Below are 21,065 nucleotides of genomic sequence, written 5' to 3'. Positions count from 1 at the left end.
TGATGGCCCAATCAAGGATTATATAGTGACCACTGCCGCCTTCGTTACAATGGAAATATATATACCTTTTTTCATTTATATTATGATCCCTAATTTTAGTACATAAAATACTTAATGTAATACACTTTCCTCGAAATTACTAGTAAGTGCGGTTATAGAGCAGGTCAATAGTCGTCAGGCAACAGATTGGCCTCCTATTATCAACCTGTGCCGGTGTTTAGATGTTCCTGCCGATGAACGTTAGAGGCCCCAGCGGTGCCGCTTAACCTACCGTTTTCTTTCCGATGCGATAAGAAACTCCTCAGTCCTGAGACTGGACACTAAAATCAAACAATGAAACGTGTTCTCTGCTACTAAATGACATAATACGTGAATAATTTTTTTTAACTGGGAAACGTTTAGTATTCAGTGTCCAGTATAGTGGATATTTGGACTTGACGTGAGAGAGGGGCACATGAAATGTGAGAGTTTTAAAATAATTAACATTTTTATTATCATCAACATAACAACACACAAAGAAAGCACTGAACTTTTCATGTGTTTACTGTGTTACAGTTGGACGAAAAAGTTTCTGAACCCCTGGAAGTATCTGGACTTCTGAAGGAATGGGTCCTAAAATATAAATAATTTCCATAATAATTTTATATAATACTACTAATACACAAAAAGCTTTTAGCTTTTAGCATATTGCTGCTGTCAGAACAAAACCTTGTATCTCCAAAATGACAACTTCACAGGTGAAGGAAAAAAGCATACTTTACTATTAATGTAAGTCAATGGAACCAGACAATTTTCCAGGTAATTATGCGCTGTTTCTTTTGGTCCATTCATCATGAAATTTATGTAAAGGGCAACAGGCATTTTCAAATTATGTCAAAAACTGAAAATATGAGGTTTTGTTCTGACAACAGCGATATACATTACTAACTTAAATCACTATATCTAAAACAAAGTGTTTAAGCAGGTCATTCAGAAAACATTACATAAGCTATGTTGCATTTTACACAGATTTATATGTAATGTTTCACATATTACATACATTTTATATGCTAGCCCAGTGTCAGTTTTAACGTTTCTATATTTCTATGTAAATAACATTTCTGAAACACAGGAAATGTTCAGTTTTGTGTTTGGGTCTGTCATCATGATGATCTTGCAGATTTAATGTGCTGAATTCCAATGTCTAGTACACTACACAGTGAAATCCACTGAAATCACTAAAAAAGAATATTATCCCAAAATTCATAGATCTGTCTGTTCAGCCTACAACAGTTTAGCCCCATCCATTCATGCTGAAGTTATAAGGAGTGTTTCAGCCTGGACTGCTTTTTGAATGAAGCACAATACAGGGTAAAGGCACTACAACAAAAATAGCCTGTTTAATTAAACAAGTGATAAAAAGAAGGTGGAAAATGGTAATGTAAAAATGAATTAGTTGTTTTTGGTAAATAAAACCATGTAAATTATAAGTAAACCTCAGAGACCAAACAATAAAACACAAGAAATATGGGTTCTTTAAGTAAATTGTCAGCAGCATCAAGAGCATCCTGAGGTTCATAAAAAGAAATATATTCAGATTACTGGTTTAATTAAACTAGTAGTATGAATATTTTTGTTATCAATTGATTCTCAATAAGAAATGTCGGGATTGGAAGTGTCAATGCTTCAGTATTTATCTGTCCACTCTGAATTTAGACACAAAGCTCTTATGGTAAAGAATTATAAAAAAGGATAAGATGTACCTAAATGTAAGTGTGCTCAAATGTCTGACTGGATATGATTACAGAGTTGTAAATGCACCTCTCAAAATGTATTCCCTTAACTAAATCTGCAAAAAAGTATCATCCATACCTCCTCTAAGTACAAATTCTAGCTTTGAGAATATTTGCACATATATTTACTTTTGTTGTAGATTTTTGGGTATTGAGCAGCTTGTGGTGTTAAGTAGGATGTCAAATAATACTCAGAAATATTTGTAAACGGATGTGAATAGTTGTGATTTCCTGAGATACATCCTGAAACAGAAAAGGTCTTTAAATAATAGCAGATTGCTCTGAATATTTTTTTTTTAAATGTTAATATAAACTACTTGTGCCCTCTTATTTATAATTATTTCATTTTGTTTTTCAAATTTGTACTTGTCATTGCATACTTTATATCATTTGTGTTTCATTCTCATCTTTTTTATTTGAAACTTTATATTATATGGAGATAATAGATTTTATAATTACATGATTTAAATACATCACTTTGTTTTGCAGTTTGTATGGATTTGTGCTTTCAAAATGGATTGGTATTTTTCAAAAGATAAATTTTTGCTTAGGCTCAGGTATATTTGTGAAGAGAAGAATATACTTTTCCCCCAGTAGCGTTTTAGTCATTCACGCTTAGTTACTTGAGATGAGTAAATTGTCTTTTGTGTTTAATTTCTTTCTGTTCTGTTGGTTCCAGCTAGCAGCAGCTAACAGCAGCGCTTTTATTGTGAAATTCACCCAGCGGAAGTTGTTTGCACGCGGCAGTTACGGTTTGTTGTCGGTGTTGCTGTTAAGCTGCAGTCGCGGAAATGAACGTCTGTTATTCAGACAGTCAGATTAGTTGACGGTGCTCGGCAAAAACCTTACCGTTGGTAAGAGATAGCAGTGGAATACGCCTGATTTTCAGTTTACGATTTATTCTGAAATGTAAATGTAAAAACAGCAGCAGAGGTCGACGAGAAAACTTTACTGAGTTTCTGTCAAGAAGTTATCTCTGAGGCTAGCTGAAGTTAGCCAACGTCTTTAAATCAGCGGTCACTGCTGAACAAGTGACAAATACTGAAGAAAGTATTGATTGCATTGTGTCCTTCCAAGCTAAGAATGAAAAAAAGCTAAACGGTATTACAATAAGCGCCATCAATGAGTGGCTTATATTGGCATTATTTGAAAGCACTTCAGCTCAGTTGAGCATTATTTTGGTTCACACGGAATAGTTGTATTCGAAAAGTGAGGTGTGAGGTATTTTTGATCACACAGTTCCGATTTATCTAAAGTTTACCAATAACTTTGCAACACGGTAACGTTATATTATTCAATGTACTTTATCTCGTGTAAATAATAAACCAGTCTTAATAATGCATGTTTAATTTATAATGTTTGCTTGTTTTTCTTTTAACGAACCGAAAGACTAAGATAATGTACACAACAAGGCCACTATATGGAAGACAGGGTTCTTCTGGGAAGAAGAGAATGCGGCCCACTCCAAACTGCAAGATCACTTATCGGGTCGGATACACATGGAACAGAGGTGGACGACTTAAAGAGCTTAGGATACGGTCAGAGATCACTAATAAAGCATATGTTGTAGCAGTGGTCATTCTGTGGGTGTCATGGCAAAACTAATACTCCTTTGGGCTCTCTGTTTAGGCATCTTGCACGGAAATTTCTTCACCTCTGGATTCAGAAGATCTTTGGGAGGGTCACTCCGTCACGAGCCAGGTTCAGTACTGGGGCGTTGTGACATTTGAACCTATACCATTTTGGCAAATTATTACAACAGAATTACTTTTGCAAATAGTTTAGATGTGCATTTGTCCACTCCAGATCTTACTATAACAAGGTGATTTTGAAGAAGGTTCTAAGGGCCTGGAGAGATGAGTGGTGGCATGCTAGAAGAGAATGGACCCTGACGATTAGAGCAGACTGTCACTATAAGTGAGTGTAACAAGGAAGAATGTTTTATCCACAAATACATTCTACCATTATTAATAATTAAATAAAGCTAATAGTTCATCGCTATGCATGTGAGATCATGCTAAATGTTTGCTTTCAAAATCTGGTACTACTTTGGTCTGCCCTTTGCAGATATGTCCTGTACAGTAAAGTGTATCAAGCTTGGTGCGAATATGTATCAGTCCACAAGGAAGAGAAAAGGAGGCTACAGCTTGCCGTCAACTTTGGTATGGAAAATATACATATTTTTAAAATATACCACAGTCATTTTCATCATAGTGGTTGATTATAGATGTTTTTCTAAATTTATCTTGCGATTAAAATATAAGAATAGGTCAAATCTAAAGGTGAATTCAGTCTTTGAGATGTCAACAAAGTATTCAAAGTGTTTTGATGTGAATTGGTTCACTGTAGAGAAACTTACAGATTTCTTTACAGTAGTGGTAATGGTAACCAGGGGTCACAAATAAAGCTATTATATTTACTATCAACAACCACCTGGGAATTACTATGTTTATGATGTTAAAACACTTGTAAATCTGAAAAAAATGTTTTCTCTGTACACTACTTAGCTTTGCAACACGCTGCATATACGCATCTGTGATTGTGATTGGTTTTAATAAATATGTTTAAGGACAAACTTTGTAGTAAAAAGTAGTGAACTACTAAGTAATGAACTAAATATCCAAAACTGCCTGATGCTTGAGATATTCTCTTGCAACAGTTTTGGATATTTAGTTCATTTCACCACCACTGTGAACAATTCTGACTGACTGAAGTTTCTCTAGAACGGTGCGTTTCACATATAACCACTCAGTTTATGTGTTAATGATTTAATTATGTGGACAGTTTTGAAAAATCAGTGGAATTCCTCTTTAAGTATAAATTAAGTATATGGTATTGAATTCACTAGGCTGAATACTCAGATTCCACAGTGCATGATTGAAGCATTATTTTAGTAATAGCTAAAGTTTTGTGCTGTGTTGCAGAGGAGCAGCGTAGGTTGCGTGTTTTTTGGGACAGATGGGAGCTGTATGTGGAGATGAGACGCTTAAAATTCAGGATGAGTGAGGCAGCTATAAAGCATCAGAGACGTTCTGTTGCTAGGTGAGCTTTACATCTGCTCTAATGGCTACAAATCACATTACTACAGATTTTTTGCTCAGATCTGGTCTTCCTGTCTTGACTGTTCACAGTCATATTTGTAAGAGAGCAATAACTGTCATTAGTGTGAATTGGTATCTTTCTTAAAATGCCCACATGTTCACATGTAACGCTCCATGACGACAGTGATCTGCTCATGAGCAGTGCAGAATGATATAAAAAACACATTATTTCAGTCTGGTTGTTCTGAATATGGTTGCATGGTTACATGTTGAATATGTGTTGGATCTAGGACCACATAAAAATGGCTCAGCTCTGATATGAAAAGAGTTTTGTGTTGGCAGAAAGACGGATATGTGCTGCTTTTTATGTAAATGCCAAAATCAGATGCAGGTTAATATGAGTAATGTACAGGTCTTCATTTGTGTGTCTCCTGTGCTAGGTGGGTGTGGACGGTATGGCAGGCTGCAATACAGCACCGCTATGCACAGCTCCATCAAGAAGACCTAGCCCTGCAGCTCTGGGCTACTACTGTACAGAACAGAGTAAGTGTGTGTCTGTGCATGTGTACATATTTCACAAGAAGAGCAAAAAAACTTGCTATCACTTTGCCTTCCTAATGTGCTATGTATAAAGCAATATTTTATTCAAGGTTTTGAAGAGTATCATGTATGTGTTTTCCTTACAGGCATGGATGCAGTGGAAAAGAAAATGCATGCAGGCCTGTAGGCTGAGAGAGAAAGAAGCTAGAGCTCACCTTTTTTACTCTCGGCGGCTCCAGAGGTGTTGTTTGCGTGGCTGGATTAGACACATACAACACAAACGAGCTAAAAACCTGGCAAAAGGTAGATGATTTTTCCTTTTGTTTTAGACATAAGCCCCATTCAGACAGTATTCAATTTATTTGGGTCCAGAGGTTATTTCTTGTTTTACAGGTGGTACTCTGTGATTTTCTCCCTCCTCCCCTGAGAAAATTACAGGCCAAATTACCTACTGGTTTTCACCAAACTCAGCGGTAGTCTTATAATTTTAGTCTCGTATGGGAACACATCTCTGTGATTTCCCAGGCAGATGGGAAATAAGAGTTTTGACTGCTGTTTTTTGCGATATTTGCTCTCCTAGAATGTATATGCATATTAAACACTTTATCATGAAGCGATGGATGCTTTGGAAAAGTTTCTTAACCAACCATTTACATGTTCTGGGGCAATGAAGGATGTTGCACTTGAGCAGCTGTCAAAGTTTTAAGTACAGTTGGTAAACTCAAGTAAGTTCCTGGATATCCAAGTTTTTGACGTGATGTATCACCAACTTATATATTCTTTCAATACCACATGAACACTGTAGACAAAGCTGGCATTGGTTCATCCCAGTGAATTTAGGCGTTGTTCACGTGATCAATTTACTACTTGCCGAATGGCCAACCAAATGCTAACAACTGATAGTTGTGATCTGGTGTGACCGTTTTCTAAACTTAGGAGTTGATGAGGACTGTCTGAATGAACCGTAAGGTCTATTGCTGCCAGGAACTCTTCTCATGTTAAACTCAAATTCTCTCTTGTGCTGCAGACAAAGCTGGAACTGTGTGGTGCCACTCTGTGGTCAGGAGACACTGGTGTGTGTGGCGCAGAGCTTTGCAGTGCAGACAGACTGAAAGAGATAGAGGACAGATTGCAGACAGTCTAGCACAGCGTGCAACTCAGCGGCAGGTCTTTTCACGCTGGAAAGGCTGTATCCTTACATGCGTTCAGTTAGAGAGATGCTACACTTGTCACAGCAGTTTTGTTTTTATATATTTGCTGTTAATTGATGATAGCACCAGACCCCAATAAATGCTCAAAATGTAGAGCCTAGTACTATACTGACTCTTAAGAGAATATACATTGTTTAATAATAAAATTGGAAAATGTCTGTTTTAAGCATTTCTCGGTACACCACACTTTCCTGATCAGATTTGCAGATGTCGAGATGTGCTTGGAGAAGGCTGAGAAAGAACAGACTGCCATTCAATATCAGCACCTTCAGCTATTGGTCAGTAATTATGGCTCTTGAATTGTATAGCTTGGAAACACTACCATGAAAAACTTGATTCAGACATCCTCTGGTTCTGTTTTTCTTTATCTTTCTCTGTTCACTTCCAGCGTATGGGATTTAGAGGCTTGGCCCTGAATGTCGCTCGCTGCCAAACTCATAGAATCAACAAGAACATTAGTGTACAGCATCATCGGCACACAGTAAGAGTAATGCACCTACGCTGTAAACTTTATACTTTACATATGAATAAATTACAGCAAATTATGTTTTGTTCTGTTTTACTGACTTTAGTATCTACCATCAGTGTTACCTTTATACTTTGATACACATTTGGTTTATCAGCTGTAGGCAAAATGCTTTGTTAAGGCTGATAGATTAATCATCTTTATATCTTTTTAAATTGCAATTTGAAGGTGAGTTGCATTTTGTATTATAGCCTACATTATTAACCGTGTTGTCCTAACAGGTTTTAAGTAGGGGAATATAACCTTTTAGAAAGGAGCTTGTGAACTGCCTGTAGATGAGGTAGATCAGTCTGAAGTAACCAAACACCCATGCCATGTGCTACTACAACTAACTGGCAGGTAGCACACTATGCTCAGCATTCAAGCCTCAAGCCAAAACCAGTCAGTATGCTGGTCTTCTTGTCTGCAAAAACAGGGCTCAATTTATGGAAAATAAACACAATTTAAATCACAGGCACAATGTTATATTTTGCCTGAATCATTTGCCATAGCAAAAACCTCGTAGGTGCATTTTGTATTCCTTAACTGACTTTCAGGGTTTATATGGTCATGAAAATCCTGGAAAGGATTTAGAAAAGGAATATAGAAATTGGGTTTCCAGGTATGGAAAAGTTATGGAAAATAATATATACAGGAAAAATCAACCCATTTGGTTTGTCATCACATTTGAAGAGTCTAGACTGCAAAAAGCACTGAGACTAATGTATCTGCACATGGACTAACTTTACTAATATGTTGTTAATATGAATCTCAGCTAGCTAAGGTGCAACATTCAGGATGTGTGTATTGTGGAAGATTTTTTTTTGGTATTCAAACACTGGATAAGACAAATTAACAAGCCAAATGTAAGAGTGAAAACACACCGCTGCTGCTTCTCACACCAAGACCTGTGTGACTAGCTTCTTCACTATGAGTCACAGTCCTCTGTCTGTGCCACAGCAGCTAAAGAAACATGACGTGCTGCAGCTACATTGAGAAAGGACAAGCTGCTATGGTACTCTCATTGATTTTTTTCATTTTACACAGTTTTTCTTGTGGTCTGGGTGCTCAAACTTGGGAATTGACTCGCATTACGTCCCTTTCTGCACAACATGTGTTATGTGTTATGACAAGATTCTAAACCACTCTTTACAAACAAAACCGATGGACATGCACATGAGAATTTGCACATGAGAATATGGGGTGACTGAGGAGTCAAAACTAAATCTGTAGGCTCTGAAATTATAAAACATTGATGTATTGAGCAAAGTGACAGATCTGTTCTCTGAGATTGGAGTGTCAAACCTAGTGCAGATATCTGTACATGGATCAGATTTCAGTTTCACTCGCAGTCATTCTAAATGCTTGGCATGGAAATTTCATTTTATGTCATGGAAAAGTCATGGAATTCCACGGTTTAAAAAGTGTATGAACCCTGGACTTTGGTGTCCTTTTTAGATGATGGTGAGGTACTGGAAGCTTTGGCAGCAGCGCTCGGAGCAGACTGAAGAGCGGAGTTTTCAGCCCCAGATGACTATAGCACTAAACTATCACAGGTTTATAGATAACATCTAATCATGTCAAATGTCAGTCTTTCATTTATAACACATCTTGAACTTCAAGGCAACTCCAGAAAATGTATTTAATACTTTGTATCTTTTGGTTTCAGATTAAGGTAATGAGTGGTTTACCGGTCATGGTTTAGGATTCTAACATTAACAGACATACAGCGCCAGAGATGCATCAAATCCAAAAGTCAAATGCTTTGACCATGTAACTTTGTAAGACCTTTCATTTAAATCTCAGTTAAGCTTTTAAAAGTTTTGTGATGATAAAATATGTATCTAATGTGTTTATAATATGACTGTGGCGCTATGTGTTGTGGGATGTTAGGATCCAAGCAAATCTGGTTCACTTTTTTTTTTAATTATAAAGTGGAACTTTTTTTGTTGGATAGTCATCAACTATCCGTAGCAGAAATATTCTTTGCTTCATGAGAATTTTAAAAAGTTCATGTTTATTTTTAGGGTCTCAGTGTTGAGAACCTATCTGCAGAGGTGGAGACGACACTGCAGAGAGTACAAACACATGAAGGTATCAGATTTCATCTGATTTTAGCTTTATCTCCCACACTGCCAATTATTGTGGTAAAAAAGCTGTAAAACCTGTAAAAGGTACCTCAAAGAAAGTAATTACACACAGTGGGCACCGGTAAATAATCAACATTATTTTATGATTTTTTGAGATGAAATGTTGGCCTAAAATGTATTTTTAAAAATGCATTCATGATAGAGAGTTGCATGCAGGGTGTTGTAAGGCTAAATAATGCCCAAAGTTAATTCAGACTTACCTCTATTTTGCTGTTATCTACATGACATATTAAAAAACTCATGTAAGTTTACTGGTAGTCAATTGATAGTTGTTTTTCTAAAGCTTTTCTATTATGTACCATTTCATATCAAAACAATTGTGTGTGTGTGTGTGTGTGTGTGTGCGCGCGCGCGTGCATGTGCGTGTGTGTGTAGGATCTAGAGATGCGAGCTGACTCTTGCTTTGCAAGGCACATTCTTCCACACTGTATGGCATCCTGGATTGAGTTCACAGCACAAAGAACAGAACACAGGGAGAGGAGAGAAACAGCTGAACTATTTCACCAGTGAGTCTCTGAAACTACAGTACATTTTTTTGTTTGAGGATCTGCTCTATAAAAGAGCACATCATGAGTGGATGTACTGCTCCATGCTGCTGTTTTGGTTATATGTGGACTAATTTAACATTCAATGCTTATTTTGCCTATCATTAAAGAAATAAACACAATTACCACTGTTTGTGATCTAAATGAGCCATTGTGCTCCAACATCTGTTATTATTTAAATTTTTTGGCTGAAAGAGGAACTGTGTGTGTGTGTGTGTGTGTGTGTGTGTGTGTGTGTGTGTATATGTATGTATCTGTATGTATCTGTGTGTGGTGTTGTTGTTGTTGTTGTTGTTGTTAATATGTGTGCAGACAGCAGATGTACAGCTGGGCTTTTTATACCTGGTGGGGACGTTACACAGATCACAGAGATCAGAGACTGGCGGAGATGACGGTAATTGAAGAATCAGTGTGTTTTTTTTGTTTTTTTGTTTTTTTTGGCCGAAATGAAAAAAATGGGTATAAGTCACTGCTGTAACACATTGTGCAGAACGTTTCATAAAGTCCTGTAAACTTCACAAAAAAAAGAACTCTTTAAAAAAAAAAGGAGGAAAAATAGGCTGTTTTAAGTACATGCCAGTGAAATCCTGCTCACGCATATCCCCTTCCTCCTTCAACAGCAGTTTCAAGGTTTACCAGTGAAAATTCCCGTCAGAGTAGTTTAGGCATTATTTTTGCGGGATAGTATTGAGCTATAAATAGCTACTGGTACATGTAAATGAGGGAAAACCGTGGCCACGTTTTACATCATGCAAGTGGTAAATTCTTCGTACTTATACTTACACATACATATTTTTCATACTTCATATGTTGCCATTTTATATTATATTTATATGTTGCTACTGTAAAATCTAACTGATAACTGATTCCCTGATATTTTCCTCAGGCTGTGTTGCATGCAGAGCGAGAGTGTGTGTCCCATGCCTGGTCTAAGTGGCTCTGCAGGTTTATGCAGCAAAGAGAGGACAGACTCAAGCAAACACAAGCTCAGACACTGTACTCACGCACTCTTCTGCACAAGACTTTGCACCAGTGGAGACACAATGTCAATGCTATACAGAACAGGTACGGCAGAGAGACTGAAATCATGCCCAGTGTGCCTTCATAAACACAGTTTATGTTGGTTGAGTTTCCTTTTTGTGTGTGTGTGTGTGTATGTGTGTGCTCCCTCAGTCAGAGGCGTTTTAAGCAGGCAGAGGTTCACAATGGCCAGCGGTGCATGAGAGGAGCTCTGAGTGGTTGGCGGGAGGTATGATTGCTTAGAGAACTGCTATTTCTTTAAGAATAATATTGTGACAATTACTGAAACACTACAGTTGTTTTGGAGGTGCAGTGTGTTTATGTATGTGGAATTTGATGTTTGTGTGGTGTCAGTATGTAGAACACAGAAGACAGAAGACCAGGCGATTGGCGCAAATTGACGAGCACTATGAAAGGAGATTACTCAGGAACACGCTACAGGCATGGAAGGTAGAGTACTCGTGCATACATAAATACATGGACAATATTTGGATGGTCTGTGACAGATCTTTTACCTAAAATGATTCCTGTTGAACCTCCAGGACAGGCCACAAATGTATTTGTGTATATGTCATAATATTAATAATAATAGTGTTAATAGTGTTACAAATGCAGAGATATGAATAAAATGCAACCATTTTTGCTCTGTAGCCCAGCATTGCCTAAGCATACTGCTCTTTAGGAGTACAATAAATGTATCATCAAATATCAGTTTAAAATATTGGTCAAATCTGAACATCTGTCCAATGCTGATATTTTTGAAAGCAAATATCTGCTGAGACTGATATGACTTTGGTAGCATTGTATGTCCCTATTAACAAAAAATAACAGTAATAATAATAATACTAGTAGTGTATTGTATTCACATATATCTTTTGTGTTATATATTGTCATGTACTGTTTACCATATTGTTTATTATGAACTTTCGCACACACAAGCTGTACTAAATCTGAAAACTACGAAGGCTTATATGTATGTATGTATGTATGTTTGTATATGTTTGTACATACAGCAACATTATGTACAGGCCCAGCACGTCAACCAAAGTGCAGAGAGCTGCTACCAACAACATCAGCAACAACTTGTCAGGTATTAGCCTTACACTGCTCTGTTGTTGTTTGACGGCTTTTGTAGAGATTATTGTGGATATATTAACTTTTCGTGTCCATTCTAAACATCCGTGTTCTGCAGAAGGATGCTGTGTTTGTGGAGGAGGAATGTCCGTGTAGCAGTTGAGGAAAGAGAGAAAGAGAGGAGAGCCAAGTGTCATTATCAGCACTGCCTGCTGTCAAAGGTGCATTTGACTCTTTGTATGTAATGATACTGTATGTTTAAATTTCTGCGTTCAAGCACAATTCATGACCTCAGCAAATTGACACCCTTTTTCCATCCTTTCTTTGTGAACCTTATTCATTTGTGTCACAGAAACTGAGGTTTTGGTCCATATTTAAAGCAATGATTTTGTTTTATACACAGGTGCTGTTTGCATGGCATGAAAGAACGGCACTTGTAGTGTCTCGCCGTCACCAGCAGGAGGAAGCACTGAGAGAAGCTAAGCTTCACATGCACAAAGGTACTATACTGCTTCTGCTGAAGTTATAGGTTTGTCACAAGTAGCAGACATAAATTCAATCATCATAGTACCAATGACCAATTTATTATTATTACTGTTGTTTTGTCATATTACTTAAAAAAAATTACATGATTCATCACATAGTAACAAATAGCATGTACATTTGATTTATGTTGTGTTCACGAGTCTGCTTTCCGACTGTTTTCTGATGACAAGCAATAGTAAAAACATAAAAGATGTTTTTTGTATTCACAAAACAAAACTTTATGCACAATAACTTTAACTAAAACTTGAATACATACTAAATTTTTATGTGGTCTCTGCACAACTAAAACAGTGGTGGACAGTGTCAGAACTTTGGGTGTATCTGTTTTGTTGAAGTCCGGACATGGGCAGTTCTGAGGAGGTGGAGACAGCGACACATTGAAGTGAGAGAAGAGAGGCTGTCTCAGGAGAAAGCCTGTAGATATCACAACTCTGTCCTGCTGAGAAAAACCCTCAGGGCCTGGATCATCAATACTTGCCAGCACAAAAGCTACCAGGTGGCCAACAGTCCCAATTTACTTTGATTGTAACTTTGAGTGTAGATTGTAATTCTACTTATGTTTCTCAGTGTGTCTTTATGGGTGTTTGAACATAAACTGTTAAAATACACATGTATTAAATATGTCCATGTTAGGTTCTAAAATACAGAAGCGGTGAGCTGTGCAGACTCAGAGTGTGCCAGCGTTTCTTTATCTGCTGGAAAGCACAGGTGGGTTATGGATCAGCACAGCACATTCAGTTGTGTGTTTGCTTTGTTTGGCTGTAGTGTAGTCTAACCGTGTGAGTTTCTGTCTGTAAAAAATGTACACAGAGCAATTTGGAGTATGTGTATATGTATTTTATACCCCACAGCTACAGAGCAAGAGAAGAGAAGCAGAGCTGACAGAGTTGGCCCTCTGGCACTGGTCTCTGAACCTTCAGGCCAAGGTAGTACCTGATCAATAATGGGGCTGCACTGCATTGTTCACTTAAAGGGGAAGTCCACCATTTTTTTTTTGTTTTCCTCAAATTTCTAAATAATTAAATGGTTAAGATGTAAAAAAAATAAAGTAAGAAATAAGAAAAGCTCTGTTCTTGAGAAACTTACTAAGTCCGAATTGTTCACAGTGGCGGCGATGGGAAGTAGATGTCTGAAGAGTTTAATGCCTCTAAAAACTTCCTCACAGAAAGCAATTACATGAAGTGGCCACAAAGACATTGCCTGTGGCCTAAAGCATTGTTGAACAATACTTTAACTTAGTTTACTTTGTTCATGTCAATGATTGAATTATGTGGAAATTTAGAAAAATCAGAGGTTTACTTAAACAAAACAGTGCTCTAGAATGCTCTATAATGTCTATAGTAAGAGTTGTGGCTTTTAATGTTTGGTTGCACCATAAAAGAAGAAACTGTAACTTAAAGAACCATTTATCAATTGTTCTTATTAATCAATTACTTATTATTTTACTGTTTCTGTAACCAACAGTAACCATCAGGGCCATCTTGGCATCAGAAATGGGCTGAAGATTTCTGAAAAACAATAATGATTTCTTAAAAATAATGTTGGTAACTTTTAGTTCATTATTTTTTTTTATTTAATCATCAAGCATGTTGTATTTAATCTCTTTTTCTGTGTCATCTAAGTAGATACCGCTAAGAGGTCTCTCTTATGGTCTCCTCCTAGTAGCTTGTTAATGAAGTAATTTTCTTCTTTATTTGAGGGTTGTCCAATTTCGTAGGAAAAGATTTCAGTCACTACAACTTGTAACTCACTTCCAAGGGGCAAGGTGACACTTGAAAACAAGGGGTAGGGGTAAAAATAAGAAATGGGATTGGGCCTTAATGTGTGTCAGGATTAGTTTAGCGTTAGCATACAGTGCCCACAAATATTGGCACCCCTGGTAAACATGAGTAAAACAGGCTGTAATAAACCTTCTTTATTGCTTATCCTTTTGGCCATTCATTCAAAATATAAACTTTTTTAAGTACAATGATTGAAAAAAAAAACTAAATCTTACCAATATTTTTATCAAATCTGTGTGTGCCACAATTATTGGCACCCCTTTATTTGATACTTTGTGCAGGTTCCCTTTTCAAAGACAACAGCTCAAAGTCTTCTATAATGCTTAATGAGACTGAAGAACACATTGCAAAAGATCTGAGACCATTCCTTCATACAGAATCTCTCAGATCCTTCATATTCAGAGAGTCCATACTGTGGACTCTCCTCTTCAGCTCATCCCACATGTTTTTTTTATGGGGTTTAGATCAGGGGATGGTGTGGCCATGGCAAAATATTATTCTGTGGTCAGTGAACCGTTTTTTTTATTTTGAGGTGTGCTTTGGATCACTGTCCTGCTGGAGATCCAAACTATGGCCCAGTTTAAGCTATCTGGTTGAGGCAATCAGGTTTTGATTTTATTTCTGTTGGTACTTGATAGAGTCAGTGATACCATATACCCAAATAAATTGTTTAGGGCCTTTGGAAGAATAACAGCCCCACATCATCACAGATCCACCACCACACTTCACAGTGAGGATGAGATATATTTCTGCATAGCAGTCTTTGTGAGCATGCCGAACCCACTTCTGGTGTTTGTTGCCAAAAATCTCAATTTTGATCTCATCTCACTGTACAACATGATATCCCTGAATGTTCCAGTGAGATTTGACAAACTGTCAAAGTTTGTTGGTCCTTGACAGCAGAGGCCTTCTGTGGTTATATAGTGGCCTATATTGCCCTGATAGTGGAAGTGGGCATTTCCAGTTGTTTAGGTTTTTCTTGTAGCCATTTCCTGATTTGTGCAGATCACCAACCTTATGTCACACATCATTGCTGTATTCCCTGTTCTTTCTCATTGCGATGGATGACTGAGGGAATCTGTGTTTCGTCTCATATATATTCCCCAGTAAATCAGGAAGTTATGGCTAACCATTTAAGTGCTCCTTAGTGCTCAGGTGAACTTAAAAGCAAAAACATACAATATTTCATTTAAATTTCACTTTTAAGAATTTCTCATGGTGCCAATAATTGTAGCACACATAGATCTAAGAAAAATATATTTTTTCATGACAAATTTTAGTTTTTTCTTTCAATCTTTATATCTTAAATAAAGGTTAGATTTTTGCTAATATTTTGAATGAAAGATTAAAAAGGATAAGTAATTAAGAATGTTGTTGTGTCTTTGTTTTTGTTTTTTTTGTTTTTTTTTTAAAAAAAGCTTATTTTTTACTCATGATTACCAGGGGTGCCAATATTTGTGGAAGACACTGTACTATTACAAATCCAACAGCAGAAAATTACTTTGTCATAGAGGTGTTTTTTCCCCCATTTTTTTGAATACCCTTGAAGTGGCCCGAACGAATGGACCTAGCTCTAATAGTCACGGTTCACCACTGGTAACAAACAATAACTACACCTGACCATATAGCATATTTAAACAAACTGCATTAAATGTTGTATGTGTGTTTGATTGTGATGGTCATTCAGGTGCTGAGTGTGTGGAGGCAATGGGTTGCTGAGCGCCAGAGGAAACAGAGGCGTCTGGCTGCAGCAGCTCAGTTCTACAGAGATGAACTGCTACGAGAGGGCATCACCCACATCCTCATATACACAGCACACATGAACGCTTTCTCCTCAAACATGGCCCTGCAAAGCCACGAGCAGGTATGCCTGTGTGTGCTTGTGATATTGTATGTCGTATTGACTACTGCTTTTAAGTCTGTATTGCTGCTTTGATTTTTAAAACTGAGTAAGAAATGAAATGAGTATGTGTGCACTATGTATGCATAGAGTTCTCGGCAGTTGCAGGCAGTGGTAAGGAGGTGTGCCTTGCGTTGGAAGCAGCGGGCATTGTGTCAGCCTTCCAGAGCTACAGTGATGGCGAATAAAGAAGATAAGCCTTCTAAAAAGAGTGTGTCCTTCTGCCTGCCTGAAGACCACGCCCGCAAACATGAGCACACCCATCACCCAGTCCACAGCCAAACAGCAGAGCAGATGGCAGAAGAGTCCATTATGAACAAACTGTGAGTAAAAAAAAAAGTGAACAATAGGTGTCTTTTACTAGCACTTTCTTCAACTTACTAGCACTTTATTCAACCTTGTGTTTGTGCTATATATTGGTATGTGTGTTTTAATTTACATTTTACTGTGGTTTGAGTATGAGGTCATATTTCAGTGTCTAACCAGTAGGAATACAGTGATATCACATACTGCACATAGTTAAGGACTATTCAGTGATGATTGATAATAAGTCCTGTGGTTCTGGTTAAATCTACAGGCTGATGGTTCGAGCCTCAAGGTTGCAACCGCGAAGGGCAGATGACCTGTTACACTCTCCGGTCAAAGACCTGCTGCAGTACCCCCAGCCAAGCAGGTACAAACATAAAGCTAGCCATCACAAATCAGCACAGCTTAAAAGGTGATAATCACTTTTATACACAGAGTGGTTCTCAGCTTCTGATTTGAGGACCCACTGCCCTGCTGTTTTAAGTGTTCTCTGCCCTGATTCAGCTCATCAGGAATTATTTAGCACTTCTTGAGCTGGATCTGGTGTGTTGGGTGTTGGGGGCAAAGAATATTTGAAACTGTAGGGAAATCGGTCCCCAAGATGGAGTTGTAAACCATTACATTAAAATATGTTAAAATCAACAGTGTGTGCATTTAAAGTATTATTCCATAATGCTTGTGATCTTTTAGACATAATTACCATATAACATTTTTCCTCTCCTCCCTTTTCATCTCTCGATTTTGGTGTTCTAGTTCTCGGAGACTGCTTGCAGGTCAAACTGACACCAGGTCTCCATCATTACCGGTCCCCTCTACACCCTTCTCTGTCCCACTTCCCCCCACCCAGGCACAGCCTCCTGCCCCTCTCCTCTCCACGCCAGTGCAGCCTCCTGTCTTGGCCTTAAAAGCTCCAGTCCCAGCCTTCAGGCCTGATTCTGCAGGAAACACCATCATGCTGTCCAGCACCGTGAGCCAAGGGGTGCTGCTACCTCCTTCTTCCTTTATTGCACCCAGACCACAGAGCAAGGTGAACAGTACACGGACCCAGTTAAACAATGCAACATACATGTATATATTTTATTATAACTTAATTCTTGATTCTGTACAGCTTTTTCAGTCATTTTAGAATCTTCTGTGGCTCCATTCATCATTTTGGACACAGAACATTTCTTAATTATTATTTTAAGCCTTCTATTGTCCTACTAATTATTTGAAATTTGTTGAAAGTTGCACAGGATGGACATATTAGAATCCTTTAATACATTAATCTGCAGCCAAATTGCTTTTACTTTACTGAAAAAAATTCCAAACCTTTGAGCAATAGTGTATTTCTCCTCATGTGAAGAACTTACCATCTCAAAGAAAGAGAGAACCTTCCATTGTTTATCTTCTCTGTCTTATCTTATCCAATTTGTCATTATCTGTTTTTCTCTTTGTTCTGTCTCACAGATGAAGCAGACAAGCTCAAGGCACAAAGATCCCTCACTTCTTACCCCTCATGATTTCACCCACTGGAACCTGCATGGTCAGAGTAAAAATAAAACAAAGCAAAAAATGTGATGTAGTTACAGTCAGGATGTGTTGATAAACTGTATACATTGTCCTGAATCACCCTGGTGACTTGCCTGCAGGTATGAGTGAGAGACTCACTTTGGAGCAAGATGATGATGATGGTGATGAAAATGAAGCAAGTGTGCTTGTGCAGGCAACCTGTGACCCAACTGAATCTCTGAACAAAGAGCTGCTGGATATCAAACTAGACCTGCAGAGATATCAGCAAGACAGAAATCAGCTACAGTATGTAAATCTGTCCTTCAGTACGGCTGAAAAATTCACTGTGCTGTGAATCCAACAGTTGGTGCCAACACCTCTGCAGAATAGATATCGGAGTAAAAGACGCCTGCATTTCTGTCTGTGTGCGCAGGACATGGCGTAAGCTTCAGAAGGTGATGAGGAATTGGCTCCAGACTACAGGCAGCGATGGAGAAACTGAGGAAAGAGAGAGCATCCTACAAGAATTAAATGAGGTATCTTCCTAATGCATTGCATTCTCTCACTCTTAAATGAGAAATAGAATGGTCTAGGACAGGGGTGCACAACTTCTGTCCTGGAGGGCTGATGTCCAGCACAGTTCAGAGGTTTCCTTGCTCAAACACACCACTAAACCTGCCATTTAATAGACAAGTGTCATCAGGTGTGTTTGAGTGGGTAAATCACCAAACTGGGCTGGACACCAGTGTTGTACACCCCTGGTCTAGGAAGATGAGGGAGATGACTCATTTTAAGCCAAAACCATAAAATGTTGTGGTAAATTATGCTGCTGGTATATTTACTCATGTAATAATTTACTGGCATAAAACTGTAAACAAATACATGTTGTGTTTATTTATGCATTTGTGTAATTCTAAATTTATTTATTCATTTTTAGGTTTATTTATTTCTACATTTCTTCCCTCAGTACGCTGAAAAGGAAGGCTAAATCTACATGTTATTGGTTAATCGGAAAGAAAGCAGTGTGTTCAGTCACTCTTGCCTTGTTTTCTGCTAATACTTCAGTGATGGTGGAGGATCTGAACTGGGTGTCTTTGCAGTTACCCTTGGTTGTGGACAAATTAGACAGTGGACAATTGGATAATGGCTGCGTTCTGTTTTGGGTAGAAGGGTTCATTACAGACTTAGAAGAGCTGAGCTGTTAAATAGATGTGGATCTGTCAGTGTTGGATGCCATTCAACACATAGCCAGCAACCTCAGCATGTGTCTGTGTCTGCCTAAATACTTTATCATTACCTATTATTAATAGCTGACCGTCAACTGGTCTATCAGCCAGGCAGATTCTGAGCTGTAGCAAAGCTCCACTGGACAGCTACAGAAGCTGCAGGGATAGTGATAGCTAGGTTTAGGCCCTTGTAGGTAGGATATTTGTTAATGAAACGTGAATTATACGATTGTGCTGTATAATTGCATTATCTGTCTTGCAACAGAAACAAATGAACATGGGAAACTTATGGTTGTCTAGTGGGTCTACGATATCTTACAGAACCTGACAAATACTTTGGTTCGCCATATTGGAATTTTGTAGGATTTCACATTCATTCCGTCGACCTGCTGTTTAATAGTCTGCTCTGCCCTGCAAGCCATCTTCGACCAATGGTTTGTTAGAACTACGTCAGTGTTGCCCACCTTTATAGCGTAGACTGAAGGAAGAAATGCAAAAATAAATAAATAGAGAAGTAATCAGAAATAAAGTAAAATATTGTCATTTATTTTAGTATTTCTGCTATATATACTTATACAGTTATGTATGCATTTCTAAGCCATTTATATTTATTAATTAATTTATTTACAGTTTTATGGGTAACATCTATTATTTTTTGTAATTTATCTCTTTGCTTTTGTGCCATTTTATTTAATTAGTCAGTTCTTTATTTCACTTTTGACTTATTTGTGTCTTTATTTCTTTATTTGTTCTTGTGTTTATTATTTTGTTATGTTTCAGCCCCTATTCCTGTTGGCTTACGCATTTTTAATCATATCTTTGTAATGTGTACACACACACACACACACACACACACACACACACACAAAAGACAGAAATAAAAGAATGGAGATGGTAACAACAAAGAACTGAAAAAAGACAGCATACATAAAATATATAATAGAAAAAAAGATAAAGTATTATCTAATTTTCTCTTCAGTATTGGTTAATATACTGAGTATATACATCTATACATATATACATTCTCACATATATATACGAGTATGTGAGAATCGTTTTTGCATTTTTATTGACTTTTAACATGTGTAGTAGAACATAAGATACATAAGTATATATAACATAAGTAAAGTAGAAAAATCTGTTATTTCTGCCCTTTTGCACTGCAGGCTTTGAAGTAACACAGGTGAACGTTTAGCAAGGCCATAAATAGTCTCTGTAGGTGCAGTGACTACATAAGTAGAATGAGTTTAAATGAGACCCTTCTGTTTTAAGTTTAGCATGCATTCTTTTGGAAGATCAATAAATCTGTCTCAGTGAAAAGCAGCTGTCCAGTATTTTATTGTTGTAGGTGAATGGTCAAGGGCAGGTTGCCCAGTTAACCACTTTTTCACAACTGTTTTTGCATTTGTGGTATGGCTAGTGATCTGCATTCAACTACAGAGTCATTGAAGTAATTGTTTTTTTTTCACCATTTTTCACAGCTGGAGACCCATATTTCTGCTCTGTCTGCGAATCTGACTGAACGGAAGCCCACCATTATCTGCCATGCTGCAAGGGTCAGCATTATAGAAAGCAAGCTGCTTGGATCAAATAGTAAAACATAGAAATTATGCATTCTACTTAGGTATGCTCTTTGCAATATACAACATGCAGAGTTTGATTTGTTTTTGTTTAGTTTGACTATTGTGATTGACTGTTGTTGAACTAAAATAATCTTGAAATTTCATGAAACCCGTAGCTGTTCATTTCAAGATTGACATTAAATATAAGATAAGGGTATCCCTGTTATTTTTTTACAGCTTCTGTTACTGGAAAAAAAATCTGTCATAAATAGGAATTATATATTTTATAGAATTTTTAGGCGGATCCAGAATGTAACCTAAAATGTAGCTTATTTTTTTTAGTTATTGCCAGTTCTGTTCATGATTGCCATGTTGCCTTATTTATTTGTAATAAA

The 21,065-nt window shown here is 37.5% G+C and overlaps 1 protein-coding gene across 1 annotated transcript; it reads left to right on the top strand.

Moving 5' to 3' along the window:
- Positions 1–2,519: 2,519 nt before the first annotated feature.
- Positions 2,520–21,017, top strand: sfi1 (SFI1 centrin binding protein). Its single transcript, XM_036570907.1, has 32 exons — positions 2,520–2,626; positions 3,162–3,310; positions 3,402–3,473; positions 3,579–3,689; positions 3,840–3,934; positions 4,697–4,814; positions 5,254–5,356; positions 5,500–5,656; positions 6,381–6,542; positions 6,772–6,842; positions 6,953–7,045; positions 8,528–8,625; positions 9,097–9,163; positions 9,595–9,725; positions 10,077–10,158; positions 10,651–10,829; positions 10,938–11,013; positions 11,139–11,234; positions 11,798–11,874; positions 11,977–12,079; positions 12,262–12,358; positions 12,740–12,900; positions 13,038–13,112; positions 13,256–13,330; positions 15,873–16,049; positions 16,176–16,408; positions 16,663–16,758; positions 17,145–17,418; positions 17,841–17,916; positions 18,023–18,188; positions 18,316–18,418; positions 20,590–21,017. Exons 2-32 carry the CDS (start codon positions 3,171–3,173, stop codon positions 20,710–20,712), a joined length of 3,687 nt encoding a protein of 1,228 aa, XP_036426800.1. The 5' UTR covers positions 2,520–2,626; positions 3,162–3,170; the 3' UTR covers positions 20,713–21,017.
- Positions 21,018–21,065: the final 48 nt, after the last annotated feature.

This window comes from Colossoma macropomum, unplaced genomic scaffold, assembly GCF_904425465.1.
Source record: "Colossoma macropomum unplaced genomic scaffold, Colossoma_macropomum, whole genome shotgun sequence".
Classification (NCBI taxonomy): Eukaryota; Metazoa; Chordata; class Actinopteri; order Characiformes; family Serrasalmidae; genus Colossoma; species Colossoma macropomum.
This window is presented reverse-complemented; position numbering and strand designations above follow the sequence as displayed.

Bases quoted from the DNA above. Each gene is read 5' to 3' on its own strand.
- sfi1 (XM_036570907.1), top strand. From the start codon at position 3,171: ATGTACACAACAAGGCCACTATATGGAAGACAGGGTTCTTCTGGGAAG. The intron at 3,311-3,401 runs GTCAGAGATCAC...CTCTCTGTTTAG, and splicing joins CTTAAAGAGCTTAGGATACG to GCATCTTGCACGGAAATTTC. The intron at 18,189-18,315 runs GTATGTAAATCT...CTGTGTGCGCAG, and splicing joins CAAGACAGAAATCAGCTACA to GACATGGCGTAAGCTTCAGA.